Source organism: Callithrix jacchus, chromosome 12 (assembly GCF_049354715.1).
Source record: "Callithrix jacchus isolate 240 chromosome 12, calJac240_pri, whole genome shotgun sequence".
Taxonomy (NCBI): Eukaryota; Metazoa; Chordata; class Mammalia; order Primates; family Cebidae; genus Callithrix; species Callithrix jacchus.
In genome coordinates this window covers 97,247,433-97,269,872 of record NC_133513.1, presented here as the reverse complement: position 1 = coordinate 97,269,872, position 22,440 = coordinate 97,247,433, and the positions used below count along the sequence as shown (strand labels likewise).

Genomic DNA, 22,440 nt, shown 5'->3' with positions numbered 1-22,440 from the left:
AGTGGTTGGCTGTGGGACACCGACACCCGGCTCCGCACCAGAGTGGAAATCCGCCGGAAGCAACCCGCGCCTAGCGGCTCCATAAGGCGTGCGGCTGCAGAGGCGGGGCAGCCGGGGCGTTGGTGGCCCCTGAAGGTAGGCGGCAAGAGGCCTTTGTGAAGTCAAGCGGCTCTAGGTCACCTTCCGGGTGCGGCTCCTACACCGCCTGCATCACCTGGGGAGGGGATGGGGGGCCGTTTCGAATAGATTTCGCGGCCCGCCCCAGCCTGATGAAGCGGAAATGCAGCGGTAAGCCATAGGTGATTATGCACCCTTAAATGTAAGAATTCGTCATTCGGAAGTTTCTCTCAGTGGCGAACTTGCTAATAAGTCCAGGCAACCAGACAATTGGGGCGGACCCACAGCCCTGATTTCGATGGTAAGAGCAGTGCGCTGGGTGTGATCTTTCTGCCAGCACCTTAAGGCCTCACTTAACCTCTGGACCTTAGTTGCATCATCTGTAGAATGAAATGATGCTCTCCGACCTACCTTCTCGTGGTGGTGATGTAATGATAAAAATGAAATAGCGAGAAACCCAGCGGCCTATGGAAATGTATGGAAGATGGCATTAATATTTCCAAGTGGGAAATATTACTCATCAACCTTATAGGCGGAATTGACTGATGCGACCTCCAGTATTTAATTACACAAATGGGACACCACACCTAAGTGCTCAGCATGGGATTTGATAGGAAGGATATGAAGGGGTTAGAGACTGGGAGACCAAATAGGAGTCTGCCCAATCACCCAGCTTTGGGGTAATGTAGGTCTGGCCTTCAGTGGCAACAATAGAGAAAGTGTGAAATTAAGTTGATGATAGAAATGAAAGAAGGAATTGAAAGTTTCTCAACTAAGAAACCAGAAGACAAGAAACGAGAGAGCATCTGTTGAAATCACAACAGGGTAACCAGGTGAAAATTTCCTGTGAGCAGTTAGAAAGTTAGATTGAAGTACAGATTTTGCTAGAGATAATTTGGGGGTTTTCAGCATGGACTATGATAGAACCCTCAGAGTCGTTTTAGCATCCTAACACAGGAAATGTGTTTCCATTTCTGTTGGGGGGGCCTTGAGACCCCCCAGTTAGGCCACTGATGTCAAATCAGTTAGAGAAGATGATCCCATGCAACCTAAGCCTTTGGTAAAATAAAAGCATGTTATTATTCACATTAGTGAAAGAAAACATCAGACACAGCTTTATTGCTGACCCCTGCCCCCTTCAGAGCCCATAATCACAGGCCTCAGGGCTGTTCTGTAAGTACAGCTCTAGGAAACCTTGCCAGTCCTTCACACTAGTGAGCAGGGCTGAGACTGTGGGATCTTCCTTCATGGCTGCCATCCACAGTTTAAGTTTTGGAGTGTGATCTACACACCTGTGGGAAGAGGAAAAAATGAAAGGCATGAGCTAAGTCAACTAGGATGACATCACAAAGTCTCCCATTTATTACTCTGCAATGTCATTTTTTTCCCTTAAATATTTCTTTTAAAATATTTTAAAATGCATGTAATCATAGAATATTCAATTTGAAAGACATTGTAAAGGTCCCTTTTTTATACATTTGGAATGAGACTAAAGTGAAGCGACTTGTCCAGTTAATGTGAGAACTTGCTCAAAGGGAGAAAGTGACAACTTATTAAAATGAGATCAGGAATGTTCTTTGTTAATTTTACACCCAGATTATGACCAAAAGTAACCCTGAATAGTTCTAATGTCCAAGAAGTGGGAGTAAGGCAAGGTGTCTGCTAAACTCAAACCCGAATTTGGAAAATAATGTAGAGAGCTTACTGGTAAATGGGAGGTAACACTGGTCACACAGTCCTGCAACAACATCCTTATAAAAGTTTACAATCTTATGGATTTTTTTTTTTTTTTTTTGAGACAGAGTCTTGCTCTGTTGCCTAGGCTGGAGTACAGTGACACAATCTCAGCTCACTGCAGCCTCCGTCTCCCGGGTTCAAGTGATTCTCCTGCCTCAGCTTCCTGAGTAGCTGAGATTACAAGCACTCCCCACCATGCCCAGCTAATTTTTGCATTTTTAGTAGAGATGGGGTTTTACCACATTGGTCAGGCTGGTCTCTAACTCCTGACCTCAGATGATCCCCCCCACCTCAACTTCCCAAAGTACTGGGCTTACAGGCATGAGCCACCGCACCCTTCCCCTTAAAGGATTTTTAATCAGGAAGGAAGGAGTAAATTTTAAAGCCCTTTGCTACATGTCACAGAAATCCCTTGCCTCCTCCCAGTGATGGAGAATAGTTAGTGCAGGTGTATGACATGCCCTGGGTAGTCCAAGACTGTCCTGTCTGCTTGTTCTCATTCTGACCAGTTGTATTAAATATTTTAACGTTTGTTAAATAAAGGAAAGGTCAATATATACTATTCTAACTATCATCCTAAATTATGCACAAAATATTCAAATATCTTACTCATTTAACTTCATTGCTTCCAGCCGTTCAAACCAGGGCCAGATGAGGTAATCAATCATCGAGATAGAACTGCCACCAAAGAAGGTTGTCTTCTTATTAGTCAGAACCTGAACATTAAACAGCACAAAAGTATTTATTATTTGTGCATGTACTAAGACCCACTAGAAATTCTGAAGGGAAATTAAGTAGAGCAGGTGAGAGAAGCAGTTTTTACTCTGATAAATATCCAAGTTGGGTTTTTATCCATTTGATCCAAAAGCTTAATTAAGCTTTAGAATCTGTTGGTCTGGGATGAGGCAGAACAACAACATAAACTGGAAAATTGAGAAAAATGAAACAAGTCAGAGTCCAAAATATTTGTAATACAAAGGACTGGTATTCAGAATATAGAAAGGATTCCTGGGAATCATTAAGAAAAATGGCAAACAACCCTTTAGAAAAATGAGCAAGACTTGATCTTCACCAAAGATGCCCGAATGGCCAATAATCATTTGAAAAGGTGTTCAACTGCATTAGTCATTAGAGAAATGCAAATTAAAACCAAAATGCAATAACACTGTACATCCATGAGAATGGCTAAAATGAACAAAGTTGGCAAGAGTTTGGAACCACTGTGGTAGAGGTGTAAATTGGTACAATCATGCTTTAAGAGTATGCATACTCTATAACCCAGCAATTCTACTTGGAAATGTAACACATGTTCACCAAAAGATAGGTATGTGAATGCTCACTGCAGCACTATTTGTAATAGCCCGAATGTGAAAATGTTTACTATCAAGAGTAGAATAGGTAAACTGTAGTATACTACATTTTGGAACACTGCAGAAAGAATAGGGAAAAGCTACACACAGCATAGATGAACCTCGCAAACCTAATACTGCATGAAAGCAGGCAGACCCAAAAGATGAATATTATATGAGTCCATTTGTATAAAGTACAAAAAAGCCCAAACTAATATTTTATTAGCTGATGAGGGTGCTGGTTCCATGACTGTGTTCACTTTGTGAAAATGTGTTATGTTCTTATGCTTTGGGCACTTCTCTGCATTAAAAATTGCAAAATATTAATTTTTCAATATAAATGCACAGTCTCCAGCTTATGATCATTCAACTTAAATTTTTTCAACTTTATGATGGTACAAAGGCAATAAGCATTCAGTAGAAACTGTACTCTGAACTTCAAATTTTGCTTTTTTCCTGGGCTGTATTTGCAGTATGAAACTCTGGGTTTTTTTTTGAGACAGAGTCTTGCTCCATCACCAGGCTCCAGGCTTGAGTGCAGTGACGCTGTCTTGGCTCACTGCAACCTCTGCCTCCCGGGTTCAAGCAATTCTCCTGCCTCAGCCTCCCGAGTAGCTGGAACTACAGGGGCATGCCACCATACCTAGCTAATTTTTGTATTTTTAGTAGAGACACGGTTTCACCATGTTGGCCAGGATGGTCTCGATCTCTTAACCTCGTGATCCGCCCGCCTTGGCCTCCCAAAGTGCTGGGGTTACAGGCGTGAGCCACTGTGCCCGGTTGCAGTATGATACTCTTGATGCTGGGCAGCCACACCATCAGGAGAGTAAACAACCAATCTCTGTGTACTGTGTTGTCAGCATTTTTTGGATACAGGTATTAAATAAATTGAGATATTCAACACACTATGAATAGGTTTTATGTTTCACAATTTTGTCTGATTGCAGGCTAATGGAAGTTTTCTGAGCACATCTAAAGCAGGCTAGGCTAAGCTATGATGCCCTGTAGGTTGGGATTATTAAATGCATTTTCTACTTAGGATATTTATTGGATGTAACTCCATTTTAAGTGCAGAAGCATTTGTACTTAAAATATACTGGAAATAGACTGAATTAACTGCTAAACAGATGACAATCATTTGAAAACCCAATAAATTGTATGTTTGAAAATTTTAAGAAGGCGAATTGGTTAAAGAGTTTGCCAAGGGGGCGATTGAGAATATTATCTGGCTATTTAAACCAACACCAAACTAATTTGCCCTTTATAAATAACCTCCATAGTTTTTCTCAATGCATAATATGCATTTTAGATTGCTTACATCTACCTATTGTGTTCTGTGTACAACTAAACTAATTATCTGAAGAATATAGACTGCATCTTACTTTCCAGCTCCTACACTGTTCAGCAGAAAGATATGTAAAACCAGAAAACCAATTACCATTAAAGAAATCAAGCTAGTAATGAAAAATCTACCCCTGTTAAAGACACCAGACTCAAATGTTTTATAGAAACTGCCAGTCCCTAACAAATGTTTTCAGAGATTAGAAAAACAGGTTAGTTACCCAACTCATCTTATGAAGTTAGAATATCCTTGATACCAAAACCCAATAATGATACTATAAGAATAGAAAATTATAGACCAATCTCATTTATGAACATACATACAAAAATCATTTAACTATTAGCTAATTGTACAGTACATATAAAAATTCATAGAGAACAAGTAGGTTTTATCTTAGGAATGCTAGGATGGCTAAACATTAAAAAAATCTGTCAATAGCACCATATTCACCCGATTAAGAGGAAAAATATTCTATGTACATTTCAATAGATGTAACAGATGCAGAAAAAGCATTCAATAAAATTCAACATTTAAAAAATTAGCAAACTAGTAATAGAAGAGAACTTTAGAATGAAAAAAAGGTTTCTGAAAAACCTACAGCAAATGTCATACTTACTGATAAAATGTTAAAATGCATTCCCATAAAAGACAGGAACTATGTCTCTGTCAGTAAAAACTTTAGGTTTAGCATGAATGAAATGTCTCAAGGCCAAGAGGCAGACTCCAAGGCCCAAATGTCAGCTTTACCCAGAAAGAGGTAAAATGCATCTGGGTTTCCCCCAAGTGTCTGTACTGTTCATTGCAAACTTTTTCTTGTAGGAAATATTTAGTATATAATACTAAGTTGAAAAACAGGACACCGAATGATATCTATGCTCTGATTAGAGCTACATTAATTTTTTTTTAAATATACGGACAAGGACTGCAAACAAGCATGGAAAACTGGATACATGAAAACTTGTGGAAATGTGGGTACAATTTTCCTTTTCCCTGTTATTTTAATGTTAACACAGCAAAATATTTTAAAAGCAAGCCCATGACAAAGTATTTTTAGGTGTTTTGATTTATATCTTAAGCAAAACAGCTTTCTGCTTTATAACAGCAGTCTGTTGTAAACAAAAATCTTTATGGGAATTTTTCTAATTGCCATAAAGTGGCTTGGGAAGTGAGAGTATGCAGAAAAGAATAGGAGGAAAAGAAGGGTAGACATAGTCATCGTTTACTCTGATGATAGGAGAAATGATTACCTTCTCCAGCTTGCTAAATTCTTTACGAAATTCTTCTTTTAGGCCAGCACAGTCTTCCTTATTTTGGCTTCTAATAAAGCTTCCTACCAAGGATGGCACCTAGACAGAGAATAATTTCTTAGTTAATCAGTTTACATCTAACTTATATTGGCCTCCTCACATAAAAACATGATAGAACCCTCATAGTCCTGGTATCAAGGTGTTCTAGAAACATCAAGGGTGCACCAAGTTCCTGTGCTCACAGAGGAAATGGACTGGTCTTAGGAACAGTTTTGTGGGTTGGTCAGGATTTTATAAATCACAAATAACAGAACCTACTTTGGCACGTTTAAGAGACACTCTTTTTTTTGAGACAGTCTTGCTCTGTCTTCCAGGCTCAATCTAAGCTAACTGCAACCTCCACTGCTAGGGCTCAAGTGATTCTCCTGTCTCCACCTCCTTAGTAGCTGGGATTACAGGCATGTGCCACCAAACACAGCTAATTTTTATATTTTTAGTAGAGATGTGGTTTCACCATATTGGCCAGGCTGGTCTCGAACTCCTGACTTCAGGTGATCCTTCTGCCTCAGCCTCCCAAATTGCTGGGATTACAGGCTTGAGCCACCACACCCGGCCAACACAGCTTTCTTTAAAGGAGATTGAGTGGCTCATAGAATTATTGGGAGGCTGAACAAACAGGCTTGGAATTAAGACAGAACATCCCAAAATCATGCTGAGAACTGGGCGACTGGGAAGTGCCCACTGCTGTCAGTGCAGCTGAGCACTAGTTGCCTCAGTTTGTATGGCTGCCAGAAAATGGAGTCTGAAGTAACTGCCATTTCTACTCTGGAATTGTATCTTGTAACCAACACTGCTAAAACCCAGAAGCACTGTCACCACTCTCACCTGCAGAACCAGTGGAGAGCTGAGTATCTTTTTTTTTTTTTTGAGACGGAGTTTCGCTCTTGTTACCCAGGCTGGAGTGTAATGGCGCGATCTCGGCTCACCGCAACCTCCACTTCCTGAGTTCAAACAATTCTCCTGCCTCAGCCTCCCGAGTAGCTGGGATTACAGGAACGCGCCACCATGCCCGGCTAATTTTTTGTATTTTTAGTAGAGACGGGGTTTCACCATGTTGACCAGGATGATCTCGATCTCTTGACCTCGTGATCCACCCGCCTCGGCCTCCCAAAGTGCTGGGATTACAGGCTTGAGCCACCGCGCTCAGCCCTAAGTATCTTAAACAGATATCCCACCAAGCCTGTTTCCTCACCTTGCTAGTTTCTGAATTGAACTCCATGGTGTATGTCTGACAGGAATAGCCTAGGTCACAAAACTTGGCCCCCACTGCAAAGAGCTAGGGAAGAGAATTTTTCTGATTTCTATGTTGGGGAGGATGTCAAGAGGCTGTTAAAAAGGACTAGCTACCTAAAGAACTGACGGGTGTAGCAGCAGATGCTTTAATGCTCATGATGGTGTTTATGTGTTTTAATACTTCAGTCTTTGGTGTCATTTCATTGCAAGACACGGAAGTCCACACTCATCCTAGTTTAGGTAAACGGACACTTGTAAAAATACAGAATCCCGTGAATTCCCATCCACATCAGTTCGGCCTGCCTTCACTGGGACTGAAGGCTTTCAGGCAGCCGTTTCGTTCACATTTCCATCTGGGCCTACCTGGTATTTCATTTGTTTTTCCTTAAATTTCTGCTCCGTATTACTTTCCATACTTCAGTCCCTTTGCAATGCTTTTAATTTTTGCTCTTCTAAAAATTTATTTCTTAAGTGGCTTTGATTTTTCTAGCCTCTAATGTATGTCTTTACTGTCCTAACCTTTACTGTCTTAGTGTCTGTGTCTCATTTCCAAGTTCCCAGGAGAGGAGATGACTGGCCCAGGTGTGGGGGTGGGGTACATTTCTGTTCTGATGGGCTGTGGCCAGGAGAGCAGGGTCATGTGTACATAAGGCCACCGCTCCTTTAAAAGTGAGCAGGGAACTAAAGGTGGGCATCTTCAGCATTACTTTTAAAGCTCAGTTTCTTTCTAGATAGTACAATGAATCTCTTGGGACTGCTTTTTAAAATAGTAACTTTATGCATGAAAGTAAAGCTTCATGCCTAAAAGCTTTCAAAGTTATCCCTTTTCTCTCTTCTCCTGACACTTTATATTCCAGCCATACTAAAAACAGTTTTCCAGAACTGGCACCAGACTAAAGGGATCTTTCTTAAAGAACCACTCAGGCTTACTTTTTTGGTTGATACTGATGACTTTGTGTCTTGAAGCTTCATGCTTTAACTTGTTACTACATTGTAAAACTCTCCTACATCCTTCTTGAAAACATCATGTTCCCTTTACATTATCTTTGACAGCAGCCACCTCTAGTATTCTTTCACCCTCATCTTACTAGGCAGGTGACTCACTCTTCCTTTCTCATTGGTTTCCCTTTATAATGTCTTCTAAAACAGAATGTTCTCCCTATAACTCTCTCTTTGGGTATTTCTTTAACCATCTCTTTCTCTAAAGCTAGTTCTTAATACACTGCCCATACTACCAAGGTGACAATATTATAGGCATATAACTAGACATGCTATTTTTGGTGTCTAAATACATATCTGTTAGTCATTTCTTTGTTAATACTAATTGTTTAATCCATAACATTGATGCTAATTAAGGTACAAACAGTTCTACAGGAATGCCATTTATTCAGTCATCTGAGTTATTGCCAACACGAAGTAGATGCTCACTGCTAGACACTGTGGCTATAAGGACAAGAACTAAGTAACTGCCGTGTATCATACTCCACTCTAGGTGTTTTTATTAACTGATTTTTATCTTACGAGGTGGAAACAATTACTATATCCATTTTATCAATGATAAACTGAGGCATAGAGAGGCAAAGTAATAAGTAACTTGCTCAGAGTCACAAGAGTAGCAGAGCCAGTCACAAAACTAGGCAATGAACCAACAATGATCAAAACAGCCCTCACACTCAAAGAACTCACAGCCCAGTGCAGTACAGAGGCAAGAAGGCAGGCAAAAATTCAGACGGATGGGAACTCAGAAGCTAGAGCACTAACTAGCCTGGACAAGCTCCTGAAAGGCAGCAGTGTCCGAGCAGACACTTGAAAAATAACATGGAGATAACCAAGCACAGTGAAAAGAGGGAAGAATCTTACAGCAAGAGTTGAGAGAGAAAGGGGTGAATTTGGGAATTCTGAAAAAAAGTTTAGTATGGCTAGAATATATAAAGTGTCAGGAGATGAGTGAAAAGGGATCACTTTGGAGGTAAACAGGAACTGGATTGTCAAAGGACTTGCAGGACATGTCAGAGCTGACAAGCATATTCCTTTTTGTGTTTCTCTCCCAAATCACTGAATCATAAATGACAGCATTGATTTAGCTTTAAAAAACAGGTTTTCAAATAGGAGCTGAAAGTTCTTATGCACAAACCTTAGAAAACAACTCGAAGACCATCTTCTGGCAAGCTTTCTCATAGGGGTCATCAGGAAACAGCTTCTTCCCTGGGTATGCTTCATCCAGGTACTCACAAGTGATGGCAGACTCGTAGATCAGCTGACCCTGACTGTTTTCCAAAACTGGCACCAGACCAAAGGGATTTTTCTTAAAGAACCACTCAGGCTTATTTTTCAGGTTGATATTGATGACTTCATGCCTGAAAGAGACACAGGAGACTGAAGAGAAGGAAACAACTTTTGTGCTTTTGGATAAATACTCACTGGCTTTGCTATCCAGTTAGCTGATTAGACCCCAAATTTAGGAGTCTGCCTAGATTCCTTCCATTCTAATTTTTGATTTTATGAATTTGACTACTTTTGATACACCTTATAAGTACAATCATGCAGTATTTGTCTTTCTGTGCCTAGCTTATACTTAGCATAATGTCCTAGTTAGCAAGGTCCATCTGTTATCACATATTGCAGAATTCCTTCCTTTTTAGGTGGAATAGAATTACCACATTTTCTTTATCCATTCATATGTTGATGGACATTGACATTATGCTGTCATGAACCACTGTTCATGAGTGCCAGTATCTCTTTGAGAACCTGATTTCAATTACTTTGGATATATACCCAGTAGTGAGATTGCTGAATCATATGGTAGTTCTTTTTTTAACTTTTTGAAGAACATCTATACTGTTTTCCATGGCAGCTATACCATTTTACATTCCCACCAACAGTGTGCAAGTGTTCTGATTTCTACACATCCTTGCTAACTCTTTTTGAATTATAGACATCTTGACAAGTGTGAGGTTATTACATGACTTTGATTTGCATTTTCATGATGATTAGTGATAAGCATTTTTTTATATATCTGCTGCCCATTTTCATGTCCTCTTTGAATAAATATCTATTTTTTTATTTTTAATTTTTTTTTGACACTCTGTCTCCCAGGCTGGAGTGCAGTGGATTGATCACAGCTCATTGCAGCCTCAACCTCCTGTGCTCAAGCGATCCTGCTACCTATCAAGTAGTTGGGATCACAGGCATGCGCCACCACGCCCAGCTAATTTTTTTGTAAAGACAGGATTCTGCCATGTTGCCAAGACTGGTCTTGAACTCTGGGGCTCAAGTTATCTGCCTGCCTCGGCCTCCTATAGTGCTGGGTTATAGGCATGAGCTACCATGTCCAGCCTGAGAAATGTTTATTTAATATCTTAGCCCATGTTAAAATCAGAGTTTTTTTTTCTGTTGTTGTTGAGTTGTAAAGATTCCTTATGTATTTTGGAGATTAATCCCTTACCAGATATGTGGTTTGCAAGTACTTTTTCCTATTCCATAGGTTGCTTTTGCTCTGTTACACGTTTCTTTTGTTGTATGGAAGCCTTTTTGTTTAATGTTGTGTTTACTTTTGGTTTTGTTGCCTGGGCTTTGGTGTCATGTCCAGGAAATCATCGCCAAGGTCAATGTCATAAAGCTTTTCCCCGACGTTTTCTTCTACACATTGGCCTTTTTTATATTCCTTGAATTTGCCAATGTGTTTCCACCTTAGAGTCTTTGCACTTGATGGTCCTCTGCCTGTCTTTTCCCAGGTCTTTCCAGGTCAAACACATCTCTAGGCCGTCCCTGACCACAGCTCTGAAGTTGCTGAGCAGCTTCTGTTACATGATTATCATGTTTTCCTTTCTTTATTGAACTGATAATATGTATTGAAATTATTTTGCTCACTTATTTACAAGTTTACTACATTATCTTCCTAGAATGTAAGCTCCACAAAAGGTGGATAATGTGTATCCAGACATGTAAATGAGCAAAATGCTAAATAGATATAAATGCTATGAAGAAAATAAAGTTTCAGACAAGGACTCTCTGTTTTTTTTTTTTTGAGACAGAGTTTCGCTCTTGTTACCCAGGCTGGAGTGCAATGGCGCGATCTTGGCTCACCGCAACCTTCGCCTCCTGGGTTCAGGCAATTCTCCTGCCTCAGCCTCCTGAGTAGCTGGGATTACAGACACGCGCCACCATGCCCAGCTAATTTTTTGTATTTTTAGTAGAGACGGGGTTTCACCATGTTGACCAGGATGGTCTCGATCTCTTGACCTCGTGATCCACCCGCCTCAGCCTCCCAAAGTGCTGGGATTACAGGCTTGAGCCACCGTGCCCGGCCAATAGGACTCTATATTTTTGTATCGAAATATTTCATATGAATAATTTTTGTGCAAATGCTTTAAAATTGTCAATAAGACACTCCATTTATGGCCAAGAGGTGTCTTAGTTATAAATCATACAAGGCAACTAATTGAATTGCGTCCACTACCCACTATATGAGAACCAACATAAAATTCAGGTTTTTTTTGCTAATTGGAATAAAAAGTTTCTTGCTTTCTATGAGGATATTAAGGAATCCTTAAAATCCACCCACAAGGCCAGGCATGGTAGCTCACACCTGTAATCCCAGCACTTGGGAGGCTGAAGTGAGTGGACTGCTTGAACCCAGGAGTTCAAGGTCAGCCTGGGCAACATGATGAAACCCTATCTCTACGAAAAATACAAAAATTAGCCAGGTGTGATGGCACACGCCTGTAGTCCCAGCTACTCAGGATGCTGAGGTGGGAGGATCACTTGAGCCCAGGAGGCAGAAGTTGTAGTGAGCCATGTCTGCACCACTACACTCCAGCCTGGGTGACAGAGTGAGACCCTGTCTTGGAAAAAAAAAAAAAAATCCACACACAAAATAAGCTTTCAGATTAAAACTCCATGGACTGATTTTTTTTTTAATGTTGTCTAAGTAAATGATACAAAGTAAACCAAAAAGGAAGAAAACAGGTGAAATCCAGGCTATGGTCAGATTGTATTTAGGTCTATCTTGGATGTTGCCTGAGACTGTAGAGGAACTAAGTGAAAGGAGCCAGGTCCATATGACCGTCAAGGCTGAATAAATGTTCAACAAAACAGATTACTAAAAAATAATAGACACCAATTCCTTTTGTTTTCTATTTTCCCACCCACAGCTGTAGCTAGATGGGGAAAATGTCTATTTAAGGATCTAAATATCCTTTGAGGATTTAAATACATTCTCCATGAAAACAAAAGAACATCTAGTTTGAACATGAACGCAGGGGTGTGTGTAATTTAAAAGGTTCATGTGCTGACAGAATGAACACTGAACACTTAGGTACCAACCATTGTAAAAAAAAAAAAAATTCTTTGGCTCCTTGCCCAAGAATTATCAACATTTTTGAACATTTATACTATGAAAACAAAAGGCAGATCCTGGGCTTTTGTGATTTTTTTTTTTTTTTTAAAGTAGCTCAGAACACACATGCATTTTGGTAACCTGGCATTGTGAGCCAACAAGTCTATACAACTGCCACAGCAAGTTGGAAGATTAATCTTTTAGAGAAAACCATGCTTTGTTAAGTCATGTCATGTGGTTAGAATCCAGTACTTTACCAATAAAAGCCTCCTGGGGCGCAAGCTTAAAACTAATCTATTAATGTAGTAGACCTTTGTTGTTTGCACTGTCTGGAGGCTGTTACCACCCTCTTCCTCCCCTCTACCCCTTCACTATTATGGTAAAATAATTTCAGTGTTCCTTTGGAAAACTGTCCCAGTAAGTAAGGTAGGGTTGTTTTCAAACTAGACGTCCAGGGTGAAGCCCATAACCCAGGACTTTGTGCCCCTGAATCCGACAGTGTCCTGCTCCTGGAGTTTTTCAATTAAATGAGTACCAAAAAATAGTTGAATTAGATTTCTCTAGTATAAAAGTTCTATTACGGCAAATGTGACAATGTTTTTGATAAACATTACTAAAGAGTATTCTGCTATATATTCACAATCATAATCTCATCCAAATGAGATGAATTTCTTAGTGAAGTAATGACTAATCCCCTTCAAAATGTATTTTTTAAAGTGCATTTTACCTTTCTTTTAGGGAAGATAATTGCCTACCCCTAAGGATTCTCCCCTTAGAAGATAAAATTAGTTCACAAACAGTAAGCACACAGAAAATTCCTTAAGAATGGAGGTTTTGCCTGTAATCCCAGCACTTTGGGAGGCCAAGGCAGGCAGATCACGAGGTCAAGAGATCGAGACCATCCTGACCAACATGGTGAAACCTCGTCTCTACTAAAAATACAAAAATTAGCTGGGCATAGTGGCATGTGCCTGTAGTCCCAGCTACTCGGGAGGCTGAGGCAGCAGAATTGCTTGAACCCGGAAGGCAAGAGGTTGCAGTGAGCCGAGATTGTGCCACTGCACTCCAGCCTGGCACCTGGTGACAAAGTGAGACTCTGTCTCAAAAAAAAAAAAAAAAAAAGAATGGAGGTTTTGTTTTAAACTTCCACATCACAGGTAAATAAATGTCTAATCAACAGACATCCAAAGGTCATGGGAAGGGAAGTGGTTCCAATGGATATTTGGTGTCCCAGAAAAGCCAAGTGACTGTTGCACATGTCCTGTGGATAGCACATAAGTCAAAACTATGTTAGTTTCAAAACAGGCTCTGCAGAAGGATGAACTTCAGACACTTCCCTCTGTTTGATTCAACCAACAGCTCAATCCACAGGAACATGTGCAGTAAACTAAGCTAAGCACTACCCTAGAGAAGGGTCAAGGTCTGAACTCTGCTGTACTAAGGTAAATTACTATTCTGGGAGGGTACAATACATTCAGCATAACAACTAACAGTTAAGCTGGAATAAGAATGGAGAATCACAATGGAGCGAAAGGACTCTGGACTAGGAATTCAGGACCTACCAAAGCTGAAAGAGCTGCTGCGGGTTATTACCCGGCAAATCACTAACATCACTGGAGCCTCAGTTTTCCTAATCCATTAAACGGTTGGTTAATCTAAATGAGGTGTCCTAGACCGCTAGAATCAGTGGCGTATTTTTCCTAGGGGAGGATCTATAATTTGCTGTCCCCCAAAGGGCCGAGAAGAGTTTAATGTGCAGTAAAGGACGCTGGCGGGAGGTGGGGATCGAAGGAGGCTGAGACTCCACCCCACCCCGCGGCCTGCAGCAAGCTCCCGGACTGCCAGGGGAGCGTCCCCCGCCTGGGTGCCCACCTGATTCCCTTGGCCTTCAGGACCAGACGCGTCCTCTCAGCAAACGGGCAGAACCTCATGCTGTAGACGCGGATCAGGCCCTCTGGGACCGGCCCTGGGGGCGCGCTTCCTGCCGGGGAGAAGCGAAGGCGATTAAGGCCCAGGGAGGTGTCGAGACCTCCCGTATCCCGCCTCCCCCGCGTTCCACTGCCGCTCCGGCCAGTTCCCCAGCGGTGGGGCGCTCCCGGGCGGATGGGCTCCCCGACCAGCGGCGAACATGCCGCGGGGGGTGGCCGAGATCACCCCCTCCTCGCGGCGGGCAGGCCTCACCCTTCCCCAGGCTCCTGGCTGACTCCCCGGACATCGTGTCGCAGAGCGGAGCGAGCTCCTCTGAGGTTTGCAGGCGATTCAGGAAGTAGGTCGCCCTCCTTCTCTAGCTCTAAAGTGCTTGCCCCAGGCGGCGGCCAGCTCCACCCAGTCTGCCTTCCCGGCTTAGCCCTTAAAACATCTTTAGGGGCTGTTGCGTTAAAGCGTCTCTCTGGCCAAGAGATGGCGCCACGGGGAGATGCACAAAAGTTCTAAATGCTCGGAGCCAAGCTTCCGCCCCCCAACGAAGGGGTTTCTAGTCCCCCCTCCACGGGGGTTCACGTCTGACCCTGGCCCTGACCTCCCGTGGCACTGACCTCTGAGCACCACCCGCTTGGTCCCGAGGCTTCACGACTTAAGAGCCTGTGGCTCGAGCTCATGGCTCACTCCCTGGTCCAGAGCGTTCTCTCAAGGCTCCTGTTCAGCTTGTGAAGGGAAAATTAAAATCTCTGGACTCCAAATTCACTATGCCAAAGGGAAGTGTCAAGCTTGGAAACTGAGTCAGGTAACAAACACTGCCTCCCGTTTTGTTCCTAAATAGCTACAAAGATAAAAGTCCCAACGGGCTTCCTTACAAAGAAATTCCTTGTGGGCCCCCAGGATCTTTATTCTAAAAGAGATCAGTAGAATTTCTTGTGAAGATAAGTTGGCAATGTAAATTAACAGCTTATCTTCACAAGCACGGGACAAAGACAGGCCCAGGAGTCATGCTTCCTCTTGTTGGAGAAAAATGCATATTTGACTGCTTTGTCTACCCTATATTTAATCTTGTAAAAATGCAGATTCACCAAGCACTAGACGAATGCATAACTGACTCTTCCTCTACAGCCTCCTTTCACATGTCACATGTGCATTCAATTAATGCTGATCAAAGACCCCAAAGAATGCCAACTACCTAACTACCTGCCCTTTTTATCTACCTTCCCTTTTTTCTTTCCTCTTTCCCCTACTGCCTGCTCTTTCCCCTTTAAATATTGAAGTCTTCACGCCCTCTGGAAAGAGCACAGATCACAGATGTCCCTGTGATTTTGTGTTCCTTTTTCTCAGATGTGCCCTCAACCCTGGCAAAATAAACCTCTAAAATGATAGAGACTCACCTTGGTCATTTCCTTTGATTTACAAGCTTGGCTATGGCTCGCTGCAGGTTTGCCCAGCCATCTGGACAGGCCTTTCCTTTTTCTGTCAGTACTAGCTTAACGTGACTACTGGGAGGGCCTCTATCCCTACTGCCACCTGTAGGATACATCCCTTTTCATTTTAACCCGTAGGAGACAGCACAAACCTGGATATTATTAACCTCAGAATAATGGTGCTGCTTTCAAAAATCTCCCACTTACTAAACTTTTGGGTTTTGAAGCCCTGGTAATGTAACTGAGTACTCTCATTTTTCTAAGAGATAGAGAATGAGGTTTTTTTTTAACTATTTGTTTCTCCCATCTTTTCTCTTTCCTTCTTTCTCCCTATTCCCCACTTCCTACTTAGCTCTTTAGAAATGCAATTATCCTTTACCTTCCCTTCACCAGACACTCCCTACAGGGCAAGCTTATCTAACTGAGTGCTTAAAAGCTCCAGAGCAGAACTCTGGCCCACCAGGAGATTGCCTTGAGAGATAACAGTCAATATATATCCAAAAGTATGCTCAGACAAGCCTACTTTACAAAGGACTTCTACCGGGCACCACCCAGTAGATAAAGCACCAAAGTGAGTCCTGCGAACTTCAAACGCCCGCCCACTTGCCCCTTCCCCGGCATGCAGTTCATACCAAGTCCTCCCTTTAAAAGCCCCTGCTTTCTGCCCCAGAAGCGAAGGGGTACCCTTAAAGCAGGAAGCTTGTTTTTCTTCCCCTAAGGTAGCTTTGGAATTAAAAATTACTTTCTTTATACCAGACTTTGCTGTTATTAATAATTGGACTCTGAAAGCGACAAGCAACTGAACATGCATTTCAGTTACAATAAGTGCACAGGCCCAGAATCAAGCAGGTGGGCCGAATGAATTTAGTCTTGGGTCTGTGAATAAAGGTCTGGCCAGAGAATCCTCTCAAACAGCTCTTTTAACTTAGGGGTCAGGAGAGAGGGGTTCCAGGGCCATGATACAGATAAGGAAAAAGATTATTCAAAGATTTCTTTATTGGACTAGATTTGAAAGCTGGTAACTCCTGTGTCATTTTTGGGGTGGGACGGGGGGAGATATCTGTTTTTATTTTGATTAGCCCTATTATGGGAGGAGCAGAGAATTTGGTGAAAAGCACCAAGTCTTGGAGCACCCTGCCTGTTCTGATCCTGGCTCCACCCCTGTAATCAGTTGCTAAGACTAGGGTAACAAAGTACTGCAGAGTGCCTTAAACAACAGAAGTGTATCACCTCACAGTTCTAGAGGCTGCAAGTCCAAGATGAAGGTATCAGCAGGGTTGTTGCCTCCTGAGGACTGTGAGGGAGTCTGTCCATGCCTCTCTCCCAGCTTCTGGTGGTTTGAGGGAATCTTTGGTGTCCCTTGGAGTGGAGAGGCACCATCCCATCTGTGCCTTCATCTTCATTTGCACTCCATTATTCACACTCATTTTAATTTAGTTACATCTGCAAAACCCTATTTCCAAATAAGGTCACGTACTGAGGTACTGGGGATTAGAACATCAATGTATGAAATTGGGGAAGCACAATTCTACCCATAACAACCACTTATTAACTGTGAACATGGGGAAGTCACTAACCTCAGTGTGCTTTAGTTCCCTCACCTGTAAAATAAGATGGAAAAAATGTTATGCCTCCCGTGTAGATGTTTCAGGAAAGGGGTCCTGATCCAGACCAAAAAGAGTTCTTTTGCAGGAAAGAACTCAGGCCAAGTCCACAGTGCAAAACAAAACCAAGTTTATTAAGAAAATAAAGTGGTGAAAGAACAGCTACTCCATAGACAGACTAGGGTGTTCCCGAAAGTAAGAGGACGAATGCATTCACCCCAGATACTTTAAATATACAGGATGAAAAAAAATCATGAGGAGATATGCTCTGCTACAAGGATATGTGATAAAGGATTAATTTTCATACTTACTATGTTTTATAAGAATCAATATTATCTTTAAAGCAAAATTAGGAATCCCTTTGTTCTCAAGATATTGGGATATCTGGACATTCCAAAGTCTGGGTCTGTTTAGTAAACATTATCAATCTGTTCCCTTAACCATAAACATCTAGAGGCTAGGGATACTTAACTTTCTGGGAAAGCAGCCCAGCAAGTCCCAGCCTCATTTTCCTAGCCCTCACTCAGCATGGAGTCACTCTGGTTCAGACATCTCTGACATAGAGTTTGTGGCAAGACTAAATCAGTTGCTATACAGAAAGCACTTAGGGCAGCATTTGGCATAGAATGTGTTAAATAAATGTGATCACTACATATTTTTATTTAATTCAGTAAATAGGCAAAAAATGGATATAAAGTTTTTAAAATTGACCACATTTTTGCTAAAATAGGAGCATTGCTTAACTTTTTTAAAGGAAGTTGACTTTTTAGAAGAACTTTTAGCACATTAATGACTTCATGTCATTATGTAAAATAACCTTGTGAATTTCAACTTGGCAGGGCAAAACCTCTGAATGCCAAAGAAAAAAATTTCACATCAAGGTATTATTTTAAAACTTTTACTTGGAATGGCCTGTCCCCTAATTTAGTATGAATAATATAATGTTTTGTTTTAATGATTTGAAAGATCCAGCTCATCAATAAATAAAGCAAAAGGTTAATTCCTCAAAGAAATAAATTGAAAATATACTCTCCCAGTGAATTACTGTACTATATTACTGGTATACATTATAATAGATCCGCTCCTAGTCCCTTGTGGTTGTGTAAACATCTGAATATACACTTGAGGAAAGAAAAGAACTTTCATCTGAGAAATACAAGCCATTTAAAATTATTAGGCCCAAAGAGACATTAAAATGAGACAGCAGTCATGCCCTACTTCCCGCTTTGAGCTATATATTCACCTCTTGAAACTGCTTGTTACAGCCACAAGTTAAATTAGATTAAATAAATTAACCTAATAATGCCACAGCAAACACTGTAACCTACAGCCTATAGCTTAACAATGTGTAGCCATCTACTAATCAATGTTATTTCTGTAAACCAATGAGAATTCCTAACAAACAACTTTGTGTCAGCCCACTCCCTGAAGCCCTTTTTTGCCTTTGGAAATCCACTTGTAACTGCTGCTAATGAGAGTGTCTATTCAGAGCAACTTGAACCTATACTCCGGGGTTGTAACCTTCAACCTTGGCTCAGATCACTTCTCTAAATGGTATTAATTTTGCTTCACCTTCTTCCTTTTATGTTGACACACTGTTCATAGCCACAGTTAAAAGGAAACAATACATACTTTTTTACAACTACAATTCTTAATAATTAACCTACGAGACTAATCTGAGAGGATTCTGCTGGTTAAAAATCAAGAGTTTGAGGACCCTACGGATACGAAGTTGTTTTCTAAATATCATCTGTCTTCACTTCCTATGTACACCCACTTGATACAACTTTTCTGTGACTTTTCAGGAATATAGCAAACAATATTATACTTTCTGATGTATAATAAATTAACATTTATAAGGTTTTTTATGGAATAAGTTAGGAATATTGAAAGTCACTGTATTAGTCTGTTCTCACACTCCTAATAGAGACATACCCAAGACTGAGTAGTATATAAAGGAGAGAGGTTTAATTGACTCACAGTTCCACATGACTGGGGGAGGCCTCAAAATCAAGGCAGAAGGTGATGGAGGAGCAAAGTCATGTCTTACATGGTGGCAGGCAAGAGAGCTGCAGGGGAACTCCCATTTATAAAACCATCAGAGCATTAACTGGGTGTGGTGGCGTGTGCCTGTAATCCCAGCTACTTGGGAGGCTGAAGCAGGAGAATTGCTGGAACCCTGGAGGTGGAGGTTGCACTGAGCTGAGATTGCATCACTGCACTCTAGCCTGGGTGACAGAGTGAGACTCCGTCTCAAAAAACAAACGAAAAAAAATGAGATCTTGTGAGACTTATTTACTACCACAAAAGCAGTATGAGGGAACTGCCTTCATGACTCGATTAACTTTACCTGACCCCATCCTTGACACATGGGGATTATTACAATTCAAGGTGAGATTTGGGTGGGGGCACAGCCAAACCATATCATTCTGCTGCTGGCCCCTCCCAAATCTCATGTCCTCACATTTCAAAACCAATCATGCCTTCACAGCAGGTCCCCCAAAGTCTTAACTCATTTCAGTATTAATTCAAAAGTCCACCAGTGCAAAGTCTCATCTGAGACAAGGCAAGTCCCTTCACCTATGAGCTTGTAAAATCAAAAGCAAGTTAGTTACTTTCTAGATACAATGGGGATATCAGCATTGGGTAAATACTCTTGATTCAAATTAGAGAAATTGGCCAAAATGAAGGAGCTACAGGTCCCATGCAAGTCCAAAATCCAATGGGGCAGTCAAATAGTATAGCTCCAAAATGATCTCCTTTGACTCCATGTCTCACATCCAAGTCACACTGATGCCAGAGGTGGGCTCCCATGGCCTTGGGTAGCTTCACCCCTGTGGCTTTGCAGGGTACAGCCCCTGTACTGGCTGCTTTCATGGGCTGGCATTGAATGTCTGCAGCTTTGCCAGGAACATGGTACAAGCTGTCAGTGACTCTACCATTCTGTGGTCTGGAGGATGGTGTCCCTCTTCTCACAGCTCCACTAGGCAGTGGCCCAGTGGGGACTCTGTGTGGGGGCTCTAGCCCCACACTTCCCTTCCTCACTGCCCTACCAGAGGTTTTCCATGAGGGCTCTGCCCTTGCAGCACACCTCTGCTTGGACATTGAGGTGTTTCCATACCTTCTCTGAAATCTAGGTGGAAGTTCCCAAACTTCAGTCCTTAACTTCTGTGCATCTCAGCCCCAACACCATGTGGAAGCTGCTACAGCTTGAGGCTTGCACCCTCTGAAGCAATGGCCTGAGCTCTACATTGGCCCCGTGTAGCCACAGCTACAATGCAGGGCACCAAGTCCCAAGACCACAAAGCTGCAGTCCCTGGGCCTGATCCATGAAACCATTTTTCCCTCCTAGGCCTATGGGCCTGTGATGGGAGGGGCTGGTGTGAAGACCTCTGACATGCCCTGGAGACATTTTCCCCACTGTCTTGGCTAATAACACTTGACTCCTCATTACCTATGCAAATTTCTGCAGCAGTCTTTAATTTCCCCTCAGGAAATAGGTTTTTATTTTCTATTACATCATCAGGCTGCAAATTTTCTGAACTTGTATGCACTGCTTCCCTTTTAAACATAAGTTCCAGTTTCAAAAAATATCTTTGTGAATAAATGAAACTGAATGGTTTTAACAGCACCCAAGTCACATCTTGAATGCTTTGCTGCTTAGAAATTTCTTCTGCCAGATGCCCTAAATCATCTCTCTCAATTTAAAAGTTCCACATATCTCTAGGGCAGGGGCAAAATGCTGCCTGAATATTATCTAAAACATAGCAAGAGTCATCTTTATTCCATTTCCCAAAAAATTCTTCATCATCATCCGAGACAACCACATCCTTGACTTGATTGTACATATCACTATCAGCATTTTGGTCAAAGTCATTCAACATGTCTCTTGGAAGTTCCAAACTTTCCCATATCTTCCTGCCTTCTTCTGAGCCCTCCAAACTGTTCCAATCTGTGCCTATTACCTAGTTCCAAAGTTGCTTCCACACTTTTGGGTATCTTTACGGCAGCACCCCACTCTGCCTGTACCAGTTTACTGTATGTTCTCACACTTCCAATAAAGACATAGCTGAGACTGGGTAATTTATAAAGGAAAGAGATTTAATTGACTCATAGTTCCACATGACTGGAGCCTCACAATCATGGCAGAAGGCAGTGGAGCAGCAAAGTTCAGTCTTACATGGTGGCAGGCAAGAGAGCTTGTGCAGGAGAACTTCCATTTATAGAATCATCAGATCTTGTGAGACTTACTACCACAAGAACAGAATAGGGGAAACTGCCTCCATGATTCAATTATCTCCACCTGGCCATGATACATGGAGATTATTATAATTCAAGGTGAGATTTGGATGGGGACACAGCCAAACCATATCAGTCACATTAACAGTTTCACTGTTATTTTAATAAATAATATTTGATATAACTTTTTAAAAAGTTAACGGCCATTATTCTATAAATAGGTTTTTTTTAAAATTAACATTCTGTGACAGTCCATAGCAGAGAAACAGCCTTCATGGAAGGATGATTGAACATGTTAAAAGAAATGATTGAATGCATTAAAATAAAAACTTCAGCCAAATTAAGTTTAAAGGAGTTTAATTGAACAATGAATGATTCATGAATTAGGCAGCTTGCAGAATCACAGCAGATTCATGGTCTGACACCTAAGTCTGATCTCTTAACTGCTACCATATCTCATGGATTCTAAGATTCACATTTCTTCATGTTTAAGTACCTCTAAAAGTTGAGGTTTATCTAAAATTACACCAGGCTATATAATTTTATTTTGGGAGGCTGAGGCAATAGGATTACTTGAGGTCAGGAGTTTGATACCAGCCTGGCAAAAATGTAAAACACAGTCTCTACTAAAATACAAAAATTAGCCAGACATGGTGACACATGCCTGTAATCCCAGCTACTTGGGAGGCTGAGGCAGGAGAATCACTTGAACCCAGGAGGCTGAAGTTTCAGTGAGCCGAGATCACCCCACTGCACTCTAGCCTGGGCAACAGAGTGAGTGACACTTTGTCTCAAAAAAAAGGGAGCTTGAATATAAGAAAAAAATG

General features: G+C 41.6%; 2 protein-coding genes across 11 annotated transcripts in view; one reads left to right on the top strand and one right to left on the bottom strand.

Moving 5' to 3' along the window:
* The first annotated feature begins 39 nt into the window (after positions 1–39).
* The window catches only part of LOC118146380 (gem-associated protein 8), a 27,531-nt gene continuing 5,130 nt past the window's right edge, over positions 40–22,440 (top strand). For 2 of the 8 annotated variants that reach the window (XM_054243293.2, XM_078346436.1), the window contains exon 1: positions 40–135. The gene's annotated coding sequence lies outside the window, so the exon portion shown is untranslated. Of the gene's footprint in view, positions 419–22,440 lie in introns of all 8 variants that reach the window. The other 6 variants (XM_054243291.2, XM_054243294.2, XM_035269003.3 and 3 more) reach the window with 3 other exon arrangements.
* GSTO1 (glutathione S-transferase omega 1) lies at positions 1,210–15,824 on the bottom strand. Of its 3 annotated transcripts, none has more exons than XM_035269004.3 (6): positions 15,738–15,824; positions 14,296–14,404; positions 9,220–9,442; positions 5,793–5,891; positions 2,464–2,570; positions 1,210–1,409 (listed from the first exon to the last, which is right to left on the bottom strand). In XM_035269004.3, exons 2-6 carry the CDS (start codon positions 14,352–14,354, stop codon positions 1,256–1,258), a joined length of 642 nt encoding a protein of 213 aa, XP_035124895.1. In that variant the 5' UTR covers positions 14,355–14,404; positions 15,738–15,824; the 3' UTR covers positions 1,210–1,255. The 3 variants fall into 3 exon arrangements, with proteins under 3 accessions (XP_035124895.1, XP_078202564.1, XP_002756473.2); XM_078346438.1 differs by lacking the exon at positions 15,738–15,824 and adding an exon at positions 14,958–15,070; XM_002756427.4 differs by lacking the exon at positions 15,738–15,824 and adding an exon at positions 14,605–14,775.